Source organism: Ranitomeya variabilis, chromosome 2, assembly GCF_051348905.1.
Source record: "Ranitomeya variabilis isolate aRanVar5 chromosome 2, aRanVar5.hap1, whole genome shotgun sequence".
Taxonomy (NCBI): domain Eukaryota; kingdom Metazoa; phylum Chordata; class Amphibia; order Anura; family Dendrobatidae; genus Ranitomeya; species Ranitomeya variabilis.
The window spans coordinates 807,497,218-807,522,256 of NC_135233.1; the positions used below are offsets into that span (position 1 = coordinate 807,497,218).

The window sequence follows — 25,039 nt, forward strand, 5'->3', positions numbered from 1 at the left end:
GAGTATCGTATCTGGTGGTGTATGTCCCTTTGTCTTATTTACTCCTTCCTATATTTGTATTTGTTTGCCCTGTGCATTTATAGTGTATTCCTGAGTGACTGCGACTTAGTTCATATTTTCAGTTATCCTTGTCTGTGCCAACTGTGGGTATTGGTGTATGATCTCTTCACTGGGTGGTGGGTGTTGGTTTCAGCCTAGGGTTGAAACAGGAGATAGGGTGAGGGTGGAGGCCTAGACATGCACACCATCAGTGTAAACTCTAGGTAGAGGGTCAGTCAGGATTTCCCTAGTCTGAGGGAAATTGCATGGGCCCGGGTTATTAGCTGTTGCCCACCTAGGCTTCCCGTGACAACTTTTCAATGCAAAATTGACTGGAATTGAGATCGGATGCCATGTCGCGCTTGGAGAGCCCCTGATGTGCCTAAACAGTGGAAACCCCCCAAGTCTAACTGAAACCCTGACCCAAACACACCCCTAACCTTAATTCCAACCCTAACCATAACCCTAACCAGAGCACACCCCTAACCCTAATCCCAACCATACACCTAACACCAACACACCCCTAACCGTAATCCCAACCCTAACCACACCCCTAACTCCAACACACCCCTAACCCTAATCCCAACGATAACCTTAACCACACCCCTAACCCTGACACACCCCTAACCCTAATGCCAACTGTAAATGTAATCCAAACCCTATCCCTAAATTTAGCCCCATCCCTAACTTTAGCCCCATCCCTAACCCTAACTTTAGCCCCATCCCTAACCCTAACTTTAGCCCCAACCCTAACCCTAACCCTAATAGGAAAAAGGAAATAAATATTTTTTGTTCATTATTTTTCCTTAACTATGGGGTTGATGAAGGGTTGTTTGATTTACTATTAATAGCGGGTTTTTTAGCGGATTTTTATGATTGCCAGCTGTCACACACTAAAAGACGCTTTTTATTGCAAAAAATTGTTTTTGCGTCTCCACATTTTGAGAGCTATAATTTCTCCATATTTTGGTCCACAGAGTCATGTGAGATCTTTTTTTTTGCGGGACGAGTTGACGCTTTTATTGGTACCATTTTTGGGCACGTTACTTTTTTAATCGCTTTTTATTCCGATTTTTGTGAGGCAGAATGACCAAAAACCAGCAATTCATGAATTTCTTTTGGGAGGGCGTTAATACCATTACACGTTTTGCAAAATTGATAAAGCAGTTTTATTTTTTGGGTCAGTACGATTACAGCGATACCTCATTTATATCTTTTTTTTATGTTTTGGTGCTTTTATACGATAAAAACTATTTTATATAAAAAATAATTATTTTTGCATCACTTTATTCTGAGGACTATAACTTTCTAATTTTTTCATTGATGATGCTGTATGGCAGCTTGTTTCTTGCGGAACAAGATGATGTTTTCAGTGGTACCATGTTTTGTTATATCCCTCTTTTTGATCGCGTGTTATTCCACATTTTGTTCGGCGGTATGATAATAAAGCGTTGTTTTTTGGCTCGTTTTTTTATGGTGTTCACTGAAGGGGTTAACTAGTGGGACAGTTTTATAGGTCGGGTCATTATGGATGCGGCGATACTAAATACGTGTACTTTTATTGTTTTTTTATTTAGATAAAGAAATGTATTTATTGGAACAATATATATATATATATATATATATATATATATATATATATATATATATATAGTCTTTATTTAGGTTTTTTTTTTACACATATAAATATTTTTTTTGTTACTCGTTTACTTTGCCCCAGGGGGGACATGACTATATAGTGTCAGATCGCTGATCTGATACTTTGCAGTGCACTGTGTCAGATCAGCGATCTGACAGGCACTGCAGGAGGCTTGCTGGCGCCTGCTATGAGCAGGCGCTTTCAGGCCACCTCCCTGCAGGACCCGGAAGGACCCCCGTGGCCATTTTGGATCTGGGTCCTGCAGGGAAGAGGAGGTAGGAGACCCTCGGAGCAACGCGATCACATTGCGTTACTCCAAGGGTCTCAGGGAAGCATGCAGGGAGCCCCCTTCTTGTGCGATGCGATCATGTTTGATAGCAGTGTTCTGTGGGTTAATGTGCCAGGAGCGGTCCGTGACCACTCCTGGCACATAGTGCCGGATGTCAGCTGTAATAGTCAGCTGACACCTGGCCCCGATTGCCCATGCTCCCCCCATGAGCGAGGCTGATCGGTGATGACGTACTATCCCGTCGGTGGTCATATGGGCCCACACCACCTCGACGGGATAGTACATCATATGTCTGAAAAGGGTTAAAGCAAACCTGTCATCAGGATTTTGCTAAGTGAACTAAAGACATTGACATGTTGATGCTGTTATACTGATTAAAATAGTACCTAGGTTGAATAAATATGTTCTTGTACAATCAATGTTCGAAGATTTCAGTTAAAGGGAACCTGTCACCCCAAAATCAAAGGTGAGCTAAGCCCACCGGCATCAGGGGCTTATCTACAGCATTCTGGAATGCTGTAGATAAGCCCCCGATGTATCCTGAAAGATGAGAAAAGAGGTTAGATTATACTCACCCAGGGGCGTTCCCGCTGCGGTTCGGTCCGATGTGCGTCGCGATCCGGTCCAGCGCCTCCCATCGTCTTACGATGACGTCCTCTTCTTGTCTTCACGCTGCGGCTCTGGCGCAGGTATACTTTGTCTGCCCTGTTGAGGGCAGAGCAAAGTACTGCAGAGCGCAGGCGCCGGGCCTCTCTGACCTTTCCCGGTGCCTGCGCACTGCAGTACTTTGCTCTGCCCTCAACATGTCAGACAAAGTACGCCTGCGCAGAAGCCATGGCAGGAAGCAAAGAAGAGGACGTCATCGTATGAAGATGGGAGGCGCCGGACCTGGACCGCGATGCCCATCGGACCAGACCGAACAGGGACTGCCCCTGGGTGAGTATAATTTGTTTTTCATATCTTTCAGGTTACATCGGGGGGCTCATCTACAGCATTATAGAATGCTGTAGATAAGCCCCTGATGGCGGTGGCCTTAGCTTATAGGCCTAAAATGCTCATCAAATTTATGATGTTCAGTGGTGAACCTTTTGCACAGATGGTGGGGCAAACCACTTTACACCCCCCCCTGATTTATTAAGAGGTGTCCCAAGCAATCCACCCAGTCCCCTCATCAGGATCAGCGTGAAAAATGCCAATCTTGATTAATCAGGACCTTCATCCCTATTTCAGAGTTATTCCACAATCTCAATAAAATTTTGAAACAGTTTTTGCAGTTTTAATTGAACCCTCATACCCATTATTTAAGTATTAAGAACTTATCATCAAAAAGAGTTAATTGTATAATCACTTTGTTTTATTTTTTGGATGTATAAAATATTTGTACTACTTTGTAAAATGTACAATGTACAGTATTATAGTAATGTATATGCATTTGTAGCTGAGCCACACAAAACAATATTGAACAAATACCAACATTTCATAGTCAGTAGAGATAATCTCATGTGTATTAATCATACTAGCTTTGCTATAGTAGCATTGTAGTATTGACTGAATTATGATTATGAAAGGCGACTCAGGTGCAACCTAAATTCCACTGAAGCCAGAATATATCAGAATCTTAGACAGCTACCTGTTTCTTAAGATAAAAACGAATTTGTGTCAGGAATGTAAAAAAAATGTACATTTTCTTAATAAACTGCAAGAATAGCAAGGCTACATTGTATCTAGGGCAATCATATTTCATATGGAAGAGAGGAATTTCTAGTAAGCTGATGACAGAAATACCACATATACTGTAATTGCCAGCTCACAAGCTTTGAACATTTTGAATCTAGTATAAGCAGATACATGTTTTTGGCCTCTTATGGAAATGTATGGTAAATTATTTATAAAATGTAGAGATGAAATTTTGAAATAAGATCCTAGATAGTTGCTTTTTTGTACCAGCTTTCTTGGCATACCTTCTGCAAAGGTAACCCTAAGGTTATGTGCACACGTTGCAGATTTCCTGCGGATCCGCAGCGTATTTTTCCTCAAAGAAACACTGCAGATATGCAAGTGATTTACAGTACAATGTAAAACAATGGGAGAAAAAATGCTGTGCTAATGGTGCAGAAAATTCCGCACTGAAAACGCAACAGATTCAAAAAAGGACAATGTCAATTCTTTTTGCGGATCTGCAGTGTTTCTGCACCCATTGACTTCCATTGATTCAGTCAAATCTGCAGCAAAACCGCATGATCTGCAGTTTTGCTGCCGAGTTGGGTGCGAGAAACGCTGCAGATCGGGAGGGGGAAGAGTGTGTGGGTGGAGTGTGGGTGGAGACTATGTGTGTGGGCGGAGACTGTGTGTGGAGAGTATAGTCTCATCATCTGGCTACTGTGTTCAAGTGTAAAAAAAAATAACAACACATAAACACATATACAGGACATACAGGACATACAACATACAGTACACACATACTGTATAGACATACAACATACAACACATGTTGAGTACATACTGAACAATCACCAAGTCCCCAAAGCCCTCGATCACCTGTAAAAAATAATAAAATAATAAACCAACAGTATACTCCCTGATTCGCAGTAATCCATGTAATAACGAGTGTCCCATGACGATCTCCAAACCACGAAAAAAGATAACTTGGAATCCTAGATAATTATGAAAACCCAAACGCCAAGGACCCCTAAAATCTAACTTTTATTCAACAACAATTAAAAACTCTCTTAACAAAAACAAAAAATAATTAGATAAATAAACAACAAGTTATGTACCTGTTGGATCCTTTGGAGTAACTACGCTTATTCCTACCTACCAGTGGGGGTAGGCACCCTAATTTACTGCGGTAGGCGCCCCCACTCAACGTAGGCTGACCCTCAAAAATCCCTAGAATTCCCTAGATAAGGAACCCTGAAAGAATCCTGGAAAATCCCTATAGGGAAAATACTACCTAGCAGTGGGGGTAGGCGCCCTAATGTGAGGCGGTAGGCGCCCCCACTCCGCGGCGACTAGCCCTAGGATCCCTACAAAGTCCCTGAATCGGGATAGAAAATAAAGAATTGTGCCGAAAACTCCCAAACACCCCCAAAAAAATGGAGAATCAAAAAAATGAAAAATGCACAAATTTTAAAAAAGTGAGACAGAATCTCACCAATTATATAGATGTGCCCAAAAATCACATAGCAAACATCTATAACTAGAGCAAATCATGCCCCACAAAAATTGCAACAAATGAATGAATAGGACATAAATAGTCTCAATGTAGGTGAATGAGATATAGCAATATCAGTATTGTCCATATAAGATAAAAAAAAAAAAAAAAAAAGCGCTTACAATATTAATAGCAATAAGCAGGTGCTCAAGACATATACATCAATATAGCATACAAATACTATTTAAAGTGCATATTGTAATGTGACATATCAGACATTAATAATAAACGTCCTAAGGGCATATAAAAAACAATGTATCATACCCTCACTGTTTAAATTGCACGCTATAGTATAACATGTCAGAACGGAATCACAAGCCTGAAGCCCCCAAAGAGGCAATGTTTACTTATGAAAGGACACAATCATCCCCATTATAAGGAAAATACCAGGATTTTAATACTCATCTGCAGGCTTGTAGCAACCTTATGGCACCGCTGGATAAATATAGCAATCACATCAAGCGCTGAACGGCAGTCTCCCCAAAACAATGCCCAGTATTTTCCTTATAATGGGGATGATTGTGTCCTTTCATAAGTAAACATTGCCTCTTTGGGGGCTTCAGGCTTGTGATTCCGTTCTGACATGTTATACTATAGCGTGCAGTTTAAACAGTGAGGGTATGATACATTGTTTTTTATATGTCCTTAGGACGTTTATTATTAATGTCTGATATGTCACATTACAATATGCACTTTAAATAGTATTTGTATGCTATATTGATGTATATGTCTTGAGCACCTGCTTATTGCTATTAATATTGTAAGCGCTTTTTTTTTTTTTTTGATCTTATATGGACAATACTGATATTGCTATATCTCATTCACCTACATTGAGACTATTTATGTCCTATTCATTCATTTGTTGCAATTTTTGTGGGGCATGATTTGCTCTAGTTATAGATGTTTGCTATGTGATTTTTGGGCACATCTATATAATTGGTGAGATTCTGTCTCACTTTTTTAAAATTTGTGCATTTTTCATTTTTTTGATTCTCCATTTTTTTGGGGGTGTTTGGGAGTTTTCGGCACAATTCTTTATTTTCTATCCCGATTCAGGGACTTTGTAGGGATCCTAGGGCTAGTCGCCGCGGAGTGGGGGCGCCTACCGCCTCACATTAGGGCGCCTACCCCCACTGCTAGGTAGTATTTTCCCTATAGGGATTCTCCAGGATTCTTTCAGGGTTCCTTATCTAGGGAATTCTAGGGATTTTTGAGGGTCAGCCTACATTGAGTGGGGGCGCCTACCGCAGTAAATTAGGGTGTCTACCCCCACTGGTAGGTAGGAATAAGCGTAGTTACTCCCTAGGATCCAACAGGTACATAACTTGTTGTTTATTTATCTAATTATTTTTTGTTCTTGTTAAGAGAGTTTTTAATTGTTGTTGAATAAAAGTTAGATTTTAGGGGTCCTTGGCGTTTGGGTTTTCCCATGACGATCTCCCGTGGAGAGTTGTCACATCAGCAGATGCGACCGCTCTCCATGGGCTCCGGCGATACAATGACGGAAGGTATCCTTCTGCACTGTATCCATCCACCGCTGTGAGTACAGTAGAGTTCATACTGTCTCTTGCAGCACAGTAAATTCTCACGCAGCAATGCTGCAAAGTGAGAGCAATGAACTGATAGAACCCTCAGTGATAACACTGTAGGAGCCATTATCTCCTGTTAGTGTGTCACTGAAGGTCTACAGAGATGTCACATCTCCTGATGTGACAGCTCTATAGGGGAGATCATCGTGGGACACTCGTTATTAATTGGACTACGTTGGACAGGGAGAATACTGTTGGTTTATTATTTTTTGCAGGTGATCGATGGCTTAGGGGAATTAGGTGTGGTTTTAAGTATGGTGAAATTAAGAATATTAAAATACTTTTTTCTGGTTGTGTATTTTTTATAACTCTTTCACTGTTATAGGATTAGTAATGGATAGGTGTCTTATTGACGCCTCTCCATTACTAACCGGGCTTGATGTCACCTTACAATACAAAGGTGACATTAACCCCTTATTACCCCATATGCCACTGCTACAGGGCAGTAGGAAGAGAGAGGCTAAGTGCCAGAATTGGTGCATCTTACAGATGCCCCATTTCTGGGGCGGCTGGGTGCCGGTATTTGTAGCCAGGGGGGCCAATATCCATGGCCCCTTCCTAGGCTATGATTATCAGCCCGCAGCTGTCTGCGTAGCCTTTATGGCTATAAATTATAGGGGGACACCACCTTCTTTTTGGGGGGGTCCCCCTATTTTAATAGCCAGTAAAGGCTAAATATACAGCTGAGATTCAAGGCCTGGAAAGCTCCATGGGTATTAACCCCTTCCCAAGCTATAAATATTGGCCCCCAGTCACCGGCTTTCCCACTTTGGACTTTAAAATAGCACAGCAGCCCACACAATTTTTTTTCCTTTTTTTAAAATTAAACAGATATTGTGTTTAAGGCTGGGGTCACACTTGCGAGAAACTCGCACGAGTCTCCCACCTCAATATCTGGTACTGCTGCCAGTACTCGGGACCGGAGTGTGCGGCTGCATGTATTTCTATGTAGCTGAACGCTCCAGTCCTGAGTGCTGGCGGCAGTGCCGGGTATTGAAGTACAAGACTCGTGTGAGTTTCTCACAAGTGTGACCCCGGCCTAACACTGATTTTGTGTGAGTGTGTGTCTTTATTTAACTCTCTATGTACCATTTTATTATGTTTATTACTAAACATTGGGCTTGGTATTTATTTATCTATCATCTATCTTCTATCTATTATCTATCTATCTATCTATCTATCTATCTATCTATCTATCTATCTATCATCTATTATCTATGTATCTATCTATCTTTCTATTATCTATCTATCTATCTATCTATCTATCTATCTATCTATTATCTATCTATCCATCTATCTATCTATCTATCTATCTATCTATCTATTAACTATCTATCTGTGTAAACAGTATGATTCAATGTAATATGTAAATGAAGAGGTTGGACAAGAAATGACATCACAAATTTTAAATTTTTTTAAGTATGTTAGTTTTATTTAGGTTACAAAAATACAGACAAATCTGAAAATCAAATGAAAAAACGCACTAAAAAAGCATCAAAAACACAGCAAATCCGCACCTGCATTTTCTAGCAAGAGAGGGACGAATCTGCACAAAATAATTCCACAGACAAATCTGCAATGTATGCACATACCCTTACATTTGCTATGAGGCAGTGGGCCAATTCAGCGTGCCACATTACCTTTTTCAATAAGTATCAAATTATTGGCAAACAAGAATGCCTTTATAACTCTAATTAAATGAGGGTTGTTTTACAACAAACAATGATCAATTTAAGTTTTTTAATATTAATTATTATTTTTTTTTAATTTTGTTATATTTAACTTACTAAATACTGTTTAAACTGTTTGGCTTTTTTATGCCACTTGCACAAATGTTGCCTTTATCACACTATATTGTGTGTTTCTTTAGCTTTCTTGAAACAAAAAAGGGCAAAGCTTTAGTGACATACAAAGGGGCAAAGACCACTCCTTACATTTGCTATGAAGCAGTTCAAGAAGGACGGACAACATAGCCCAGTACTTTCTTCAATGCGGATTAGAAACTTGCATGGGAGAACCAACTCAGCACAAAATGAAGCAATAACTAAGCCAACATGATCCAATATAAAAGATCTGGAAATAAAGAAGAACCATGGCTTTCTAAGACTGAGTTCACATGTTCAGTAATCATCAGTTAGAATGGATTCAGAAGCAATCAATTGACAAAAAGTCGGTACAGACACGACTTTAGTCTGCCTGAAAAAAATGATTTCAACTGGATCTGTTTTTAACACTGAAGTCTATGGCAAGCAGATCTGTTAAATAACCATTTGTTTTTCTGCTATTTGTAACTAGAAGTGGAAAAATGCATAATTTACATACACTACTGGACATTTGAACTTTTATGTAATCACCTATTTGAAACTGATCCAGTAAGCAAAAAATATATCCTTTTTAAATGAGAGAAAAATGGACGGCAATTTAAAGGTGCCCAGGCGCCGGGAAAGGTCAGAGAGGCCCGGCGCCTGCGCATTGCAGTACTTTGCTCTGCCCTCAACAGGGCGGATAAAGTACACCTGCACAGGAGCCACGGCAAGAAGCAAATAAGAGGACGTCATCGTATGAAGATGGGAGGTGCCGGACCGGGAACCGCGACGCCTATCGGACCGGACCAAACTGGGACCGCCCCTGGGTGAGTATAATCTAACTTGTTTTTCTTATCTTTCAGGTTACATCCGGGGCTTATCTACAGCATTACAGAATGCTGTAGATAAGTCTCTTATGCCGGTGGCCTTAGCTTATAGGCCTAAAATGGGGTGACAGATTCCCTTTAAAAAAAACGCTCCAATTGAAATAATTTTTTTTCAGGCAGACACAAATTGTGTCTTCACAATTGACATCTGCAGCATAGGCTCTATTAAAATCCATCACCCTAAAGTCCTATTGACTTATCGTAGTGTCTGTAAGGTTTCTGAAATGAGGGTATTGCTTTGCCAATTAAAGGACAGCCATTACAACCAACATCCAGATCTGACATACATGTATGAGTGCTCTAAGGTTCAGACTGGAACAACTGAGTATTGAAACTCAACATGACACAAGGGAACCCCATTTTGTGCCAATTTTGGAGTCAGGTACTTGCTAATGGGGTTACTTTCTCATGGGTTGATGTACAAATTATGCATTTTTCCTTATTAAACAAATACCTTGTATGCGCAATTAAAATATTTACATTGCAATTTAAGTCAACACTAGTGATGAGCGAGTGAGCTCGTTACTCAGGTTTTCCGAGCATGCTTGGGTGTTCTCTAAGTATCTTGGGTGTGCTCGTAGATTATGTTTGTGTCCCAGCAGCTGCATGATTTGCAGCTGCTAGACAGCCTGAATACATGTGGAGATTCCCTAACAAACAGGCAATCCCTGTGAAAAATAGCATATAACACTTTTTGATAACTGATCTGTTTGTAAACTATCAATGTCATTTTGGTACAGTACAGACCAAAAGTTTGGGCACACCTTCTCATTTAAAGATTTTTCTGTATTTTCATGACTATGAAAATTGTACATTCACACTGAAGGCATGAAAACTATGAATTAACACATCTGGAATTATATACTTAACAGAAAAAGTGTGAAACAACTGAAATTATGAAATTCTAACAGTCTATTCAGTAGGACTATCAGCTGTGTATCCACCAGACTTCTGCACAACACAACTGATGGTCCCAACCCCATTTATAAAGCAAGAAATCCCACTTATTAAACCTGACAGGGCACACCTGTGAAGTGAAAACCATTCCGGGTGACTACCTCTTGAAGATCGTCAAGAGAATGCCAAGAGTGTGCAAAGCAATCATCAAAGCAAAAGGTGGCTACTTTGAAGAACCTAGAATATAAGACATATTTTCAATTGTTTCACACTTTTTTGTTAAGTATATAATTCCACATATGTTAATTCATAGTTTTGATGCCTTCAGTGTGAGTGTACAATTTTCATAGTCATGAAAATACAGAAAAATCTTTAAATGAGAAGGTGTGTCCAAACTTTTGGTCTGTACTGTATGTAAAATAATAACAAACTATATAGAAATAATATACTGCATACAAGGGGGTACACCAAAAAATGAGAATTACATATGTACATTTTTTATTCAAGTTAACATCTAGAAAACATTATTTCCCTTCAAAGTACTGTCCACGTGATGATATGCACTTGTCCCAATGTTGTTTCCACTGTTTGAAACATTTTTTATATTCTTCTGAACTAATGCCTCCATCTATTTTTTCTTAACCTCTTCTATGCCAAGAAAATGCTTTCCCTTTAGGAAGAAGTTGCAGGGAGCAAGGTCGGGCAAGAAACCACTGGCATGTCGTTTTTCGCCAAAAACCTGTTGATTTTCAGTGCTATGTTTGAAGATGCATTGTCATGTTGAAGCAGCCAGTTCCACGATCACCACAATTCAGGTGTTTTTTTTCTCACTGCCTCAAGGAAGGAGCCCCGAGGAAGAAACTCGTGAATGACTCCTTTAATATTGAAAAAGCAAACCATCGTGTACTTTAAATTTGATTTCACTTGCCATGCTTTTTAGGCCTGGGTGATGAAGCTTTCCACTTGCTGGACTGGTTGTTTTGTTTGAGGCTCATAGGAATAATACCAAGATTCATCCCTTGTGATGACTTTTGACAAACAAATCATGGTTTCCCCCTTACTCATCCAACCTAGCCCCCTGTGACTTCTACTTATTTCCAAGGATGAAGAAAAACTTAAAGGGACAGGATTTTCAGAATGTTAAAGAGTTTAAGAAATAATAGCTGGAGGCATTTAACAGAAGAATATAAAAAATATTTAGTACAGTGAAAAACTATTGGTATAAGTACATATCATCTAATAAACAGCATTTGGAAGGGAATTAATGTTTTCAAAATGTTATCTTTAACCCCGTAACCCACGCTTTTTTCATTTTTTCGTTTTTGTTTTTCTCTCCCCTTCTTTCCAGAGCCATAACTTTTTTTTTCTGTCAATATGGCCACGTGAATGCTTATTTTTTTTGGGACGAGTTGAAATTTTGAACTACACCATTGGTTTTACCATGACGTGTAACAGAAAAAGGGGAAAAAATTCCAAGTGCGATGAAATTGCAAAAGAAGTGCAATCTCACACTTGTTCTTTGTTGGCTTTTTTGCTAGGTTCACTAAATTCTAAAACTGACCTACCGTTATGATCTCCCGGTCATTTTGAGTTCATAGACACAAAACATGTCAAGGATCTCTTTTATCTAAGTGGTAAAAAAATTCCAATGTTTGCTAAAAAAAAAAAAAAAATTGTGCAATTTTCCTATACCGGTAGCATCTCCATTTTTCATGATCTGGGGTCAGGTGAGGGCTTATTTTCTGTGTGTTGAGCTGACATTTTTAATTATACCACTTTTGTGCAGATACATTCTTTTGATCGCCTGGTATTAATCTTGAATTTAATGCAATGTTGTGGCATGTTGTTTTGATTTTTTCTCACGACGCCGTTTAGCGATCAGGTTAATCCTTTTTTTATTAATAGATAGGGTGATTCTGAAAGCAGCAATACCAAATATGTGTAGGTTTGATTTTTTTTTAATTGTTTTATTTTGATTGGGGCGAAAGGGGGTGATTTGAACTTTTATATTTTTTTATTTTTTTTATATTTTGAAACACATTTTTTAAAATTTTGGCATGCTTCAATAGCCTCCATGGGAGGCTAGAAGCATCCACTACTTGATCACCTCTGCTACAAAGAGGTGATGCACAGATCACCTCTATGTAGCTGAATTACAGCATTGCTACGAGCGCCGACCACAATGTGGCGCTCATAGCAATCCATCATCAACAACCATAGAGGTCTTCAGGAGACCTCTGGTTGTGATGGCAATGCAGCAATGACCCCCGATCACGTGACGGTGGTCAGCGGTGCGCGTACTTCTGGTCGTGCAGCCGGAAACGCTTGTTAAATGCCGCTGTCAGAGTTTGACAGCGGCATTTAACTAGTTAATGGGCGCTGGCGGATCGCCATTCCGCTCACGCCCATTGTGGGCGCATGTCAGCTGTTTTCAACAGCTGACGTGTCATGGCTTTGGGGTGGGCTCACCGCCGGAGCCCACCTCAAAGCGGGGGATACTGCCAGCTGGCGTACTAATCCGTCAGTTGGCAGAAAGGGGTTAATAAAAATGTTTAAATAAGTGATACTTGTTTTTTTGGGGGGCAGCCCCTCGTGTACTGTTTATCTTAATATGTTACTATATATTATTCTAAATAGTATATAGTAAATTCTCCAAAGAGGAATGAATAAATATTCTGAATTTTTTGCAGCGTAATTAAGGTTTGTTAGGTCATAATCAATAGGAATCTGTTAACCATGTTACAGTGAAACTTTTTCCCTAGTCTACAAAAAAATGCTCCTGTTTATTTGAGCTAAGAACAAAAAGCCAAAATACAACATAAAAAATCTATAAATGTAAAATTATAGGCAAGATCCCAGTAAAGATATTATGATAAGTACATGATGCCTCAAACTGAACATGATCTCAATAGCACAATAATAAAGGAATGGCAGCAACAACTGCAAATTTATATCCATGACATCAACCAACACGTCTCAAATCTCCGAAAAATTTGACACAGCTGCTAAGGCACTTGTAAATAATTAACAAGTCATTCCAAGCTGGAGAAAGGTGCCCATCTCAAGAAATCAAAACCTATTTGCAAAGCTTAACAGATACTACAGATAGTCAAAAAGGGCTATTTTCGGAAATGCAGATGATAACACCATGAAACCTCTTGAAGCTGGAATTATCTTGCCTCAAGCTTTAGGTCCCTCTAGAGAGGTGCAGAAACCAAGTCGTTTCATATTACTCTTCTCTTTATAGTTTAATATGGATATTGGAATTTGCATTCCTATGAAAGATAGCAGCTCCAGTAGTATAAGTTTGCCAGAAGCATAAAATAAAATATAAATACTTGAATCAATTTTCAGCCATGACGGCTCAAAAAGCAATTTAGTAACTATTGTGGTATTCATGTGCATTTGATAAATGGTGTATTTCAGTGTACTTCATTCTGATCTATGGTGTTACAGTGACTTATCTCACATTCTATTGCATTTCTAGGAAATGCGCCCTTTTATTCTCATATCACAGGGTCACTTACTATATTCCCTTATTAATATCTCATCAGCCATACATTGTATACCATTGTATTAACCTAGTGCTACAAAATGTCAACCACAATGTAGTGATATATTAGATTTTATTATTTGACTGTTTTACATTAAGAAGACTACATTGTTGAAACTGGTAATAGAAACCATTTAAGTTTGCAGGTCTGTACAATATTCTGCATGTAATTGATTTGCTTTTTTATACTTTTTTTTAATATTTTTCATGAACAGTCGAACACACAATTTATTCATTTTAGGTCATCTTCATCTTTCTCCACATGTCTATAGTTAGATACAGGAAATATGCTTATATGGTCAGAGGATTTTCAGACAGCTTGATTCATTTCATTTGATAAATAAGCATTCTCCAAATAACATTATTATAAAATATACGTTTCCTTGACCTTGAAAAATTAATCCAAATCAGTGACCACAAGGGATTTCCCTCCTAAGTTGCTGTACACTGCCTGTTTTCAAGTGTAATCCATCCTTAGCAGCAGAGCAGCAGAGACGCCAAGACACAATTATTGGAAATTTGTATGCTGGTGGTTTTTGTCTCTCTGCTGTTGCTCTGCTGCCTGTTAAACTTCTTACAGGCAAAATATAGCAAGTCACACTGAAGACTATAGAATTCATTGACGATAAGTGTCAGGATAAAGAAATTATTTTGGTTCAACACATAAAAATTCCAACCAGTTCAAGGTCATTTAATCCCCTTTCTGACCAGGCACATTTTGGGTGGTTTTAGTACATGCGTTGGGAATAAATAACTGTAAGACATTTTCTCATTCAGATATTCAAGAACTTTTTACATTTTTAATGCTATGTGGAGCTTTTTTATGTTATTTTCATTCTATTTTAAAAAATAAAATGCTGATATCAATGGAGAAATAAAGAAAAAAAATGTCTATTAAAATACATTTTAAAATTTCTTCCCCCCTTTCTGTTACAATTATGTTTATAGATTGGATGTCTTTTTTTCAATAGAGATGGGGCTGGTAACAGTTATTTGGATTGAAGATTTTTGTTAAATGTGTTTTTCTTTTTTTTTACTTATTTAATTTTCATTTATTCCTCCTTTTTATTGAGCTTTTCAACATTTAAATACTTTTCTTTTTATTCTGTTTTCGCTTGAAACTGGGGCTGGTAAAGTCAGCTTCCAGGATGCAGAACAGAGCTATCTGGATCCATTATGACCCAGTGGCTACTTCTCTCTCCCAACACCTGGTGATCACATAGCTGCTCTGTCCGGAGGAGCAAGTGCTATTACGACTTTCCATTACTGCATACACATCACTTGCTCAGCACTGTATATACAGTGATCTGCATGGCAGAGGTGGTAATAAACCATCTCTGCCTTCTCTCTGTGAGTCTGACTGTGGTTAACAATGTTGATAAAGAGAGCTGGACCTTGGGTTTTATTTGAGCAAACAAGAAGAGATACATACCACATCTCCTTTTTCTCCTTTAGTACCATCAAGACCAGGATCTCCCTGTCCAAAAAAAAAAAAAAAACAAGTGATAAAGACACAATGTACATTTTTTTAAATAATTACAAAAATAAAAAGGTTATACCTACTACCACATGAGTAAGTTAAAACAAAATCCCCAGAAAGATAGCCACATGAGTAAGTTAAAAAAAAGTTCCCAGAAAGATACAAACAAGCCACTAACATATTTAATAAATATTAACTATGTGCAATTGCAATGCTAACTTGATGAACACATCCATTGAGTTGTAAATAGCTTTTTCTTTGTGTTTTCTTTGGATAATTCTTAATCATCTTTAAGTTAACCATTTAAGGACCAATGTCTATTCGCATTCAGTTACATATCAGTTTTATGGAAAAAGACTAACACTGCTCCACACTATTTGGATGGGCAGCAAGCCACAAAGTTGGAATCCAACGTTTAACAAAATCATTCATAGAGTTGTGCCTATTCTGCATAACCCCTAGAGGTGAGCATACACAAACACATCACCCTTGTCATTTTAAATTTGTTTACTGAGCTTAGGTAGCGCTCTCTTGTTTTCTCCCCCCCCCCCCTCTTCAGCTTCCGGCTATACTACATCTACATTAGTTTTATGGCTATACAGCTTTTTTCAACCTTGCTATCTTTTGTACAATTTGTATTTTAAACCCCTTCAATGCAGGATAATTATTCATTTTTGTTTTTCTGTCGCACTGAGAACCCCAACACAGGGAGAAAATAAACTTTGTTTCTCCCAGCAGCCTTGTTCATTCAGTCATAGGTGTTACAGGGGCACAGTTGAAACTGAATAACAGAGACAGAGAAATATATATTTTTCCTTTGTCTCCTACCCCGAAGTGTGTTCCAAGGTTAAAAACTATGTTTATCAGCATACCTCCTTTGAGCACTCAGACTTAAATGGGTTATTCTTGTGAAAACAAGTTACCACCAATCCAAAGAAGAGGTGATATCTTGCTTATCAGTGGGGTATTACTCCTGGGAGAATGGGACACTTATCCACATTAGAATAGAGCAGCAGTGCACATGCTCCCCCTCAGCTTTGTTTATTCTCTATGAGTTTGTCGAGCACTGCATGTGGCTTTCCCGGAAGCCCTAAAGAGAATGAATGGATCACTTGTCAGGCATCCAAAAAAAGAGCCCCTTTGGGGATAAGAATAACCCATGCTACTGATGGGTGCAGATCCTAGGGTTCAGCCCCAAATGATCGGTAAATTATGTCTGGAAAACCCTTGTAAGGGTTTGTAAGAAGAGTGGACCCATTGGATACCTTTTTAAAACAGACCAACTGTACATAGAATGTAAGCTTATTAAATATAGCATAATATTTTTGTTTGTTTATCAGAGTTGTGTTGTAAAAATAAAATATAATGAATAGGATTTGTATAAACAGAGAGAATTCCAATGCATGGATCAGGCCATATTGTGCACATAAAATTACTGCCAAAAGGTTGATATTTATTTGTTAAACCGTACACTGATACAGTAGCATTTGTTACATGCAGTGTAAGATTCTAGTTCAATGATTTCAGTTGCACAGAATTTGAACTAACAAAATGTTCTAGACTTTCAAGCAGCTGTTTGTCTGTTACATAATTCTACATTTTTGGTCGATGTGGCTTCATGATACATTCAGCTGCTACGATGTCAACATAACTTGTGACAGCAGAGTTCAGAGAAAACAATTTATAAGACGGGTGCAGTGTTTGCTAGTTCCAAAATGCATTATCCATTTTATCACCCTCATACAATATGCATGTTTTGCATAAAATATATATCCTATGGAGATTGCTATGACAGTGCAGCAATTTTTAAATAATGATAATACAAGGCACAGAGCCATTCAAGTTTTGAATATCACTGTATAGGGACAACATATAAGTGTATGTTGCCTTAAACCAGCGCTGTTGCTCCTTCATTGTCAATACCAGCACTGTCGCTCCTTCATTGTCAATATGAAGGAACATAAATTGTCAGCATTTCCCAGGGCTGGGGCAAATTATTTTGGTGCCCTAGGTAGATGAAGCTGAAGGTGCCCCTTCTCATCCCAATGAACCCTGAACCCCCAAGAAAAAGAATGCGTTAGAGATAAAGGTAAAAGTACTAGCGAGTGTACTCGTTGCTCGGGTTTTCCAGAGCACGCTCGGGTGGTCTCTGAGTATTTGTAACTGCTCGGAGATTTAGTTTTCATTGCCTCAGCTGCATGATTTATGGCTGCTAGCCAGCCTGAGTACATGTGGGGATTACCTGGTTGCTAGGGAATCCCCACATGTATTCAAGCTGTCTATCAGCTGTAAATCATGCAGCTGAGTGTTGTAAATTCTGCTTTTGGGCTCCCTCCGGTGGTTGTAGGTGGTAATGCAGTTGCCCCTCAGTTGCAGCCCTGGTCAGGTGTATCTGCTGATTGCAGTTCTGACTGGGGTATTTAGGCGTGCAGGATTCATTTGTCCTTGCCAGTTGTCAATTGTTCTTGGGAGGCTATGGACCTCTGCCTGGTTCCTCCTGCCTTTCTGCCAAATCAGCAAAGATAAGTGCCTGGGTTTTTTTTCCTGTGGCACACATGCAGTGTGCTTCACAATTCAGTACTATTCTTTGTGTTTTCTTGTCCAGCTTCGATTGTGTCAGTATTTTCTCAGTCTTGTTGGATTCTCTGGAGTGGCAGATATACATTCCATGTCTTTAGTTAGATTGTGGAACTTTTTGTATTATCTGCTGTGGATATTTTTGGAAGGGTTTTAATACTGACCGCTTAGTAATCTGTCCTATCCTTTCCTATTTAGCTAGAGTGGCCTCTTTTGCTAAATCCTGTTTCTACCTGCGTGTGTCTATTCTTCTCCTACTCACAGTCATTATTCGTGGGGGCTGCCTATCCTTTGGGGGTCTGCTCTGAGGCAAGGTAGCATTCCTATTTCCCTCTATAGGGGTATTTAGTCCTCCGGCTGTGTCGAGGTGTCTAGGTTCGTGTTAGGCACACCCCACGGCTACTTCTAGTTGCGGTGTTAGTTCAGGATTGCTGTCAGTACAGGTTCCACCTACTCCAGAGAAAGTTTCATGCGGCTCCAAGGTCACCGGATCATAACAGCTGAGGCAATGAAAACTAAATTTTCGAGCAGTTACAAATACTCAGAGACCACCCGAGCGTGCTCAGGAAAATCCGAGCAACAAGTACACTTGTTCATCAATGAAAAGAACCCCTAACACAACCCTTACTACCCCTCCAATGGGTCAGGTAACAAGCTGTGATATCCACCACCAGTACATAAATACAGCACGAAGGCTCCCATCAGTAAATAAATGCAACATCAGTACATGAATACATCACAATAACCAATGATTGTAAATAAATTCACCAGAACCATCATCAGTACATGTATACGTCACCACAACCACCATCAGTACATGAATACATCATCAAGCATAGTACAGCAATCAACTGTAATGTCAAGTCAGACCCATATACATTTGTATTGAATGAACATACAACTCCCAGTATGTCCTTAACAATGGTAAAGAAATGCTGGGAGTGGATGTTATTAGCCTTTTTCAGACTACAGACCATACGGGAGCCACAGTATGAGACACATCCAGTATCAACAAGTAAACATTTACATCCAGGTACTTTATAAGTGAAATCTTCTCTAAGTCGCTTCTTTCTTTTCATCTCCATGTTGTCCAGACACTATGATGACCTTTCACATCCACAACTCAACTCTGCAGATTCCCTCTTCTCCAGTCTTCTGCAACACATCCTGACACGGTGCCCTTAAAATAAGAGTGTTATTAAAATGCCCTCTCCATAAAAATATCTGTTCATATTATTATCTAAATAAGCCTCCCATGGAATATAGCTTCCACAAAATCTGCCTAAATGAGCTAAAACCACCCCATTATCTACCATTATCAGCTATAACCCTCAAACTGATGCTATTATAAGCTATAACCACCACATCATCTGCCCTTATGAACCATGGCCTATACCATGCCTGCCTCCTCTCCATATCCATTGTCCACAACAACCTCAATATACACTATGATGTCTACCACATCCCACTATGCAGTATCATGTCCACCACAGCCCCATAATATACAGTATGATGTCCACTACAGCCCCTAAACAATATAGTCACCACAGCCCCTATACAGTATGGTCATCACAGCCCCCAATATGGTATACTTTTCACAGCTTCTTTTACAGTATGATGTCTCGCAGTCCCAGTATAATATTCCCTACAATTTCCCATATAATATAAAGTTCCCCACAGCTCGTTTTGTTATGTTCCCAGTCAGCTCAACGTATGTCGCCACAGTCATCTCTACATATGTCCCCACACAGTGGAGACTAAAAACCCAAACACAAAAAATTTGTATTCCCTATATTGGTGGTATAACTGTGTCTTTAATTATATATGTCCCCACAGCAGCTCCACAGCCATCCCCACACCATTCCCCACAGCCAGCCCCACATAAGTTTTCACAGCCAGCCCCACATAAGTCCCCACAGCCAGCATCATGTATGTCCCCACAGCATCCCCATGTTAGCCCCCATAGCCAGCCCCTTGTATATCCCCATAGTCAGCCTACAGCCATCGCCTCTTATATCCCCACAGCCAGCCTAATGTATGTCCCCAAAGCCATCCCCTTATGCCCCCACAGCCATCCCCACTTTTGTCTACACAGTCTGCCCAACGTGTGTCCCCACAGCTATCCCATCGTACCCCACTGTTTTCCACATAATATAATGTGCTCCACAGCCCATTTTGCTATGTCTCCAAAGCCAACTCTTCTTGTTATGTCCACACAGCCAGCCCAATGTATGTACCCACATCCAGCCTCACGTATTTCCCCACAACAAGCCCCACAGCCATCCACCTATTATGTCCCCATAGCCAGCCCAACATATGTCCCAACAGCAATCCCCTCATATTTCCCCACGGCCAGCCCCCTCATATGTCTACACAGCCAACCAAACGTATGTCTCGACAGCCATTCCGTATGTTCCAACAGTTTCCCATTAAATATAATATCCCCTACAGCCCCTCTTGATGTGTCCCCAAAGCCAGCCTACAGCCATCTCCTCTTATATCCCACCAGCCAGCCTAATGTATGCCCCCAAAGCCATCCCCTCATGTCCCCACAGCCGGCCCCACTTATGTCTACATAGCCAGCCCAACGTTTGTTCCCACAGCCATCCCATCGTATGTTCCCACAGTTTCCCATATAATATAATGTCCTCCACAGCACATTTTGTTATGTCTCCAAAGCCAGCTCCTCTTGTCATGTCCACACAGTCAGCTCAATGTATGTCCCCACATCCAGCTCCACATATGTCCCCACAGCCAGCCCCTATTATGTCCCCACAGTCAGCCCAACATATGTCCCCACAGCAATTCCCTCATGTTTCCCCAATGCCAGCCCCCATATGTCTACACAGCCAAGCAAACATATGTCTCGACACTGACAGCCATTCTGTATGTTCCCAGTTTCCCATAAAATATAATATCTGCCACAACTAGTGTTGAGCATTCCGATACTGCAAGTATCGGGTATCGGCCGATATTTGCTGTATCGGAATTTCCGATACCGAGATCCGATACTTTTGTGGTATCGGGTATCGGGTATCGCAACAACATTAATGTAATAATTGAAGACACAAAAGAGCACAGTGAGGTCAAAAATACTCTGTTGTAAAAAAAAATCACAGTAATCAGCAAATTATTTTTTTGCAAAAAAACGTATCAACTAAATACCCTATTTTCTTTACATCTTTTGACTAGCACTTGCTGATTACTGTGATTTTTTTTTACAACAGAGTATTTTTGACCTCACTGTGCTCTTTTGTGTCTTCAAGCATTCTGGTGGTGTGAACAGGTTCCTACAGACTTGTTCAATGTGCAAGTGGCCCATGTGTTTCTGGTTCTATTAATGTAATAATGTGTAAAAGAGAGAATTAAAATAAAAAATATTGCTATACTCACCTCTCCGACGCAGCCTGGACCTCAGCGAGGGAACCGGCAGCGTTGTTTGTTTAAATTTCGCGCTTTTACTTGGTTACGTGAAGTCCCGGCTTGTGATTGGTCAGGGCGGCCATGTTGCCGGGACGCGGACCAATCACAGCAAGCCGTGATGAAATTACGTCACGGCTTGCTGTGATTGGTCCGCGTCCCGGCAACATGGCCGCCATTAACCAATCACAAGCCGTGACGTCACGGGAGGCTGGACATGCGCGTATTTTAAAAAGCGCGCGTGTCCAGCCTCCAGTGACGTCCCGGCTTATGATTGGTCACGGCGCCATGTTGCCGGGACGCGGACCAATCACAGCAAGCCGTGACGAAATTACGTCACGGCTTGCTGTGATTGGTCCGCGTCCCGGCAACATGGCCGCCATTAACCAATCACAAGCCGTGACGTCACGGGAGGCTGGACATGCGCGTATTTTAAAAAGCGCGCGTGTCCAGCCTCCCGTGACGTCACGGCTTGTGATTGGTTAATGGCGGCCATGTTGCCGGGACGCGGACCAATCACAGCAAGCCGTGACGTAATTTCGTCACGGCTTGCTGTGATTGGTCCGCGTCCCGGCAACATGGCCGCCCTGACCAATCACAAGCCGGGACTTCACGTAACCAAGTAAAAGCGCGAATTTTAAACAAACAACGCTGCCGGTTCCCTCGCTGAGGTCCAGGCTGCGTCGGACAGGTGAGTATAGCAATATTTTTTATTTTAATTCTTTATTTTACACATTTATATGGATCCCAGAGTCTGAAGGAGAGTTTCCTCTCCTTCAGACCCTGGGAACCATCAGGAATACCGTCCGATACTTGAGTCCCATTGACTTGTATTGGTATCGGGTATCGGTATCGGATTGGATCCGATACTTTGCCGGTATCGGCCGATACTTTCCGATACCGATACTTTCAAGTATCGGACGGTATCGCTCAACACTAGCCACAACCCATCTTGTTATGTCCCCACTGCCTCACAGCCAGTTCCACAGCCATTCCCTTGCCAGTCTCCACAGTTTACCATAGAATATAATGTCCCCCACAGCCTCTTTTAAGTCCCAACAGTCCACCCAATGTATGCCCCCACAGCCAGCTCCACATATGTCCCCATAGCCAGATCCACATATGTCTGCACAGCCAGCTCAACAGCCATCCTCTCACCAATCCCCACAGCCAGCCCCACAAATATCTCCAAAGCCAGCTCCATGTATGTCCCCATAGCCATCCCTCCTTTTAACCCCACAGCTAGCCTCATGTATGTCCACATAGTCATCCCCTCATATTTCCCCACAGCCAGCCATATACAGGGGCTGGACAAAATAATGGAAACACCTAACGTTTTGGCATCTTAATCTTCGAACATGTGATAAACATGCAAACCGTGACACATGGTAATGTTTTGAAGTAGATTAAATGTGTTATGTGATATGTGTATGTAAATTAACTGTTTGCTTTGCATACACTGTGTGCAGAATTATTAAGCAAGTTGTATTTTAAAAGATTATTTTTATTATTGATCAACATTTATGTTCTCAATCAACCCAAAAGACTCATAAATATCAAAGCTTAATATTTTTGGAAGTTGGAGTGTTTTTTTTTAGATTTGGCTATCTTAGGAGGATATATGTTTGTGCAGGTAACTATTACTGTGCAGAATTATTAGGCAACTTAATAAAAACCAAATATATTCCCATCTCACTTGTTTTTCACCAGGTAAACCAATATAACTGCACAAAATTTAGAAATAAACATTTCTGACATGCAAAAACAAAACCCCAAAAAGTTAGTGACCAATATAGCCACCTTCCTTTATGATGACTCTCAACAGCCTTCCATCCATAGATTCTGTCAGTTGCTTGATCTGTTTACTATCAACATTGCGTGCAGCAGCTACCACAGTCTCCCAGACACTGTTCCGAGAAGTGTACTGTTTACCCTCCCTGTAGATCTCACATTTTATGAGGGACCACAGGTTCTCTATGGGGTTCAGATCAGGGGAACAAGGGGGCCATGTCATTATTTTTTCTTCTTTGAGACCTTTACTGGCCAGGCATGCTGTGGAGTAGTTGGAGGCATGTGATGGAGCATTGTCCTGCATGAAAATTATGTTTTTCTTGAACGATACCGACTTCTTCCTGTACCACTGCTTGAAGAAGTTGTCTTCCAGAAACTGGCAGTAGGTCTGGGAGTTGAGCTTCACTCCATCCTCAACCCGAAAAGGTCCCACAAGTTTATCTTTGATGATACCAGCCCATACCAGTACCCCACCTCCACCTTGCTGGCATCTGAGTCGGAGTGGAGCTCACTGCCCTTTACTCATCCAGCCTTTGGCCCACCCATCTGGCCCATCAAGAGTCACCCTCATTTCATCAGTCCATAAAACCTTTGAAAAGTCAGTATTAAGATATTTCTTGGCCCAGTCTTGATGTTTTATCTTATGATTTTTTGTTCAACCTTTTCAGCCTTCCTTACCTTGGCCATGTCGCTGAGTATTGCACACCTTGTGCTTTTTGATACTCCAGTAACATTTCAGCTCTGAAATATAGCAAATCTGGTGGCAAATGGCATCTTGGCAGCTTCATGCTTGATTTTCCTCAATTCATGTGCAGTTATTTTGCATCTTTTTTGCCCAACGCCCTTCTTGCGACCCTGTTGGCTATTTTCCATGAAACGCTTGATTGTTCGGTGATCACGCTTCAAAAGTTTGGCAATTTCAAGACTGCTGCATCACCCTGCAAGACATCTCACAATTTTGGACTTTTCAGAGCCCGTCATATCTCTCTTCTGAGCCTTTTGTCAAAGGAAAGGAATTTGCCTAATAATTAAGCACACCTTACATAGGGTTTTAATGTCATCAGACAACACCCCTCCTCATTAGAGAGATGCACATCACCTGATTTATTTAATTGGTAGTTGGCTCTCAAGGCTAGACAGCTTGGAGGAGGACAACATGTATAACAAGTATCATTTGATCAAAATACAACTTGCCTAAAAATTCTGCACACAGTGTAATTGTAAGAACATTGATGAGAACCTGATACCAATTGCAGACCTCTCGGATTTTCAAAGAGGCCAAATTGTTGGTGCTCATATGGCAGGCGCTAGAGTAACAGAAAGTGCCTGAATGCTTGGCGTGTCAAGAGGTACTGTCTCCAAAGTAATGACTGCATTTGAAAAAGAAGAAAAAACATCTGCAGCAAAGCACAGGTCCGGCCGAAAGTCAAAGTTGACTGAGAGAGACCGTCGGACTCTAAAGCGAATTGTGAGAGAGGAACGCAAGACCACGGCTCTGAAAATCACTGCTGAGTTCAATGAACACCTACAGAACCCAGTTTCCACGAAAACTGTTCATCGGCAGCTGCACAAATCTGAATTCCACGGAAGAGCTGCAATTAGAAAACCGCTGCTCTCAATGACAAATGTTTCCATGCATTTAGAGTGGTGTAGAGACCTCCAGAATTGGTCCCTCAAGCAGTGGAAACATGTGATATTCTCAGACGAATCATCGTTTACCCTATTTCCGACCTCCGGCCGAGTGTACATTTGGAGACAGCCGAAAGAAGCATTCCATCCAGACTGCCTTCTCCCAACCGTAAAACATGGTGGAGATTCTGTGATGATCTGGGGTGCTATTTTGTGGAGATCTGCTGGGA

The 25,039-nt window shown here is 40.6% G+C and overlaps 1 protein-coding gene across 2 annotated transcripts in view; it reads right to left on the reverse strand.

The window, feature by feature from the left end:
- The window catches only part of COL19A1 (collagen type XIX alpha 1 chain), a 1,614,879-nt gene that overhangs the window by 1,150,478 nt on the left and 439,362 nt on the right, over positions 1-25,039 (reverse strand). For both annotated transcript variants that reach the window (XM_077289962.1, XM_077289964.1), the window contains exon 12: positions 15,345-15,389. In XM_077289962.1, coding sequence (XP_077146077.1) covers positions 15,345-15,389 — 45 coding nt within the window. The remainder of the gene's footprint in view (positions 1-15,344; positions 15,390-25,039) is intronic.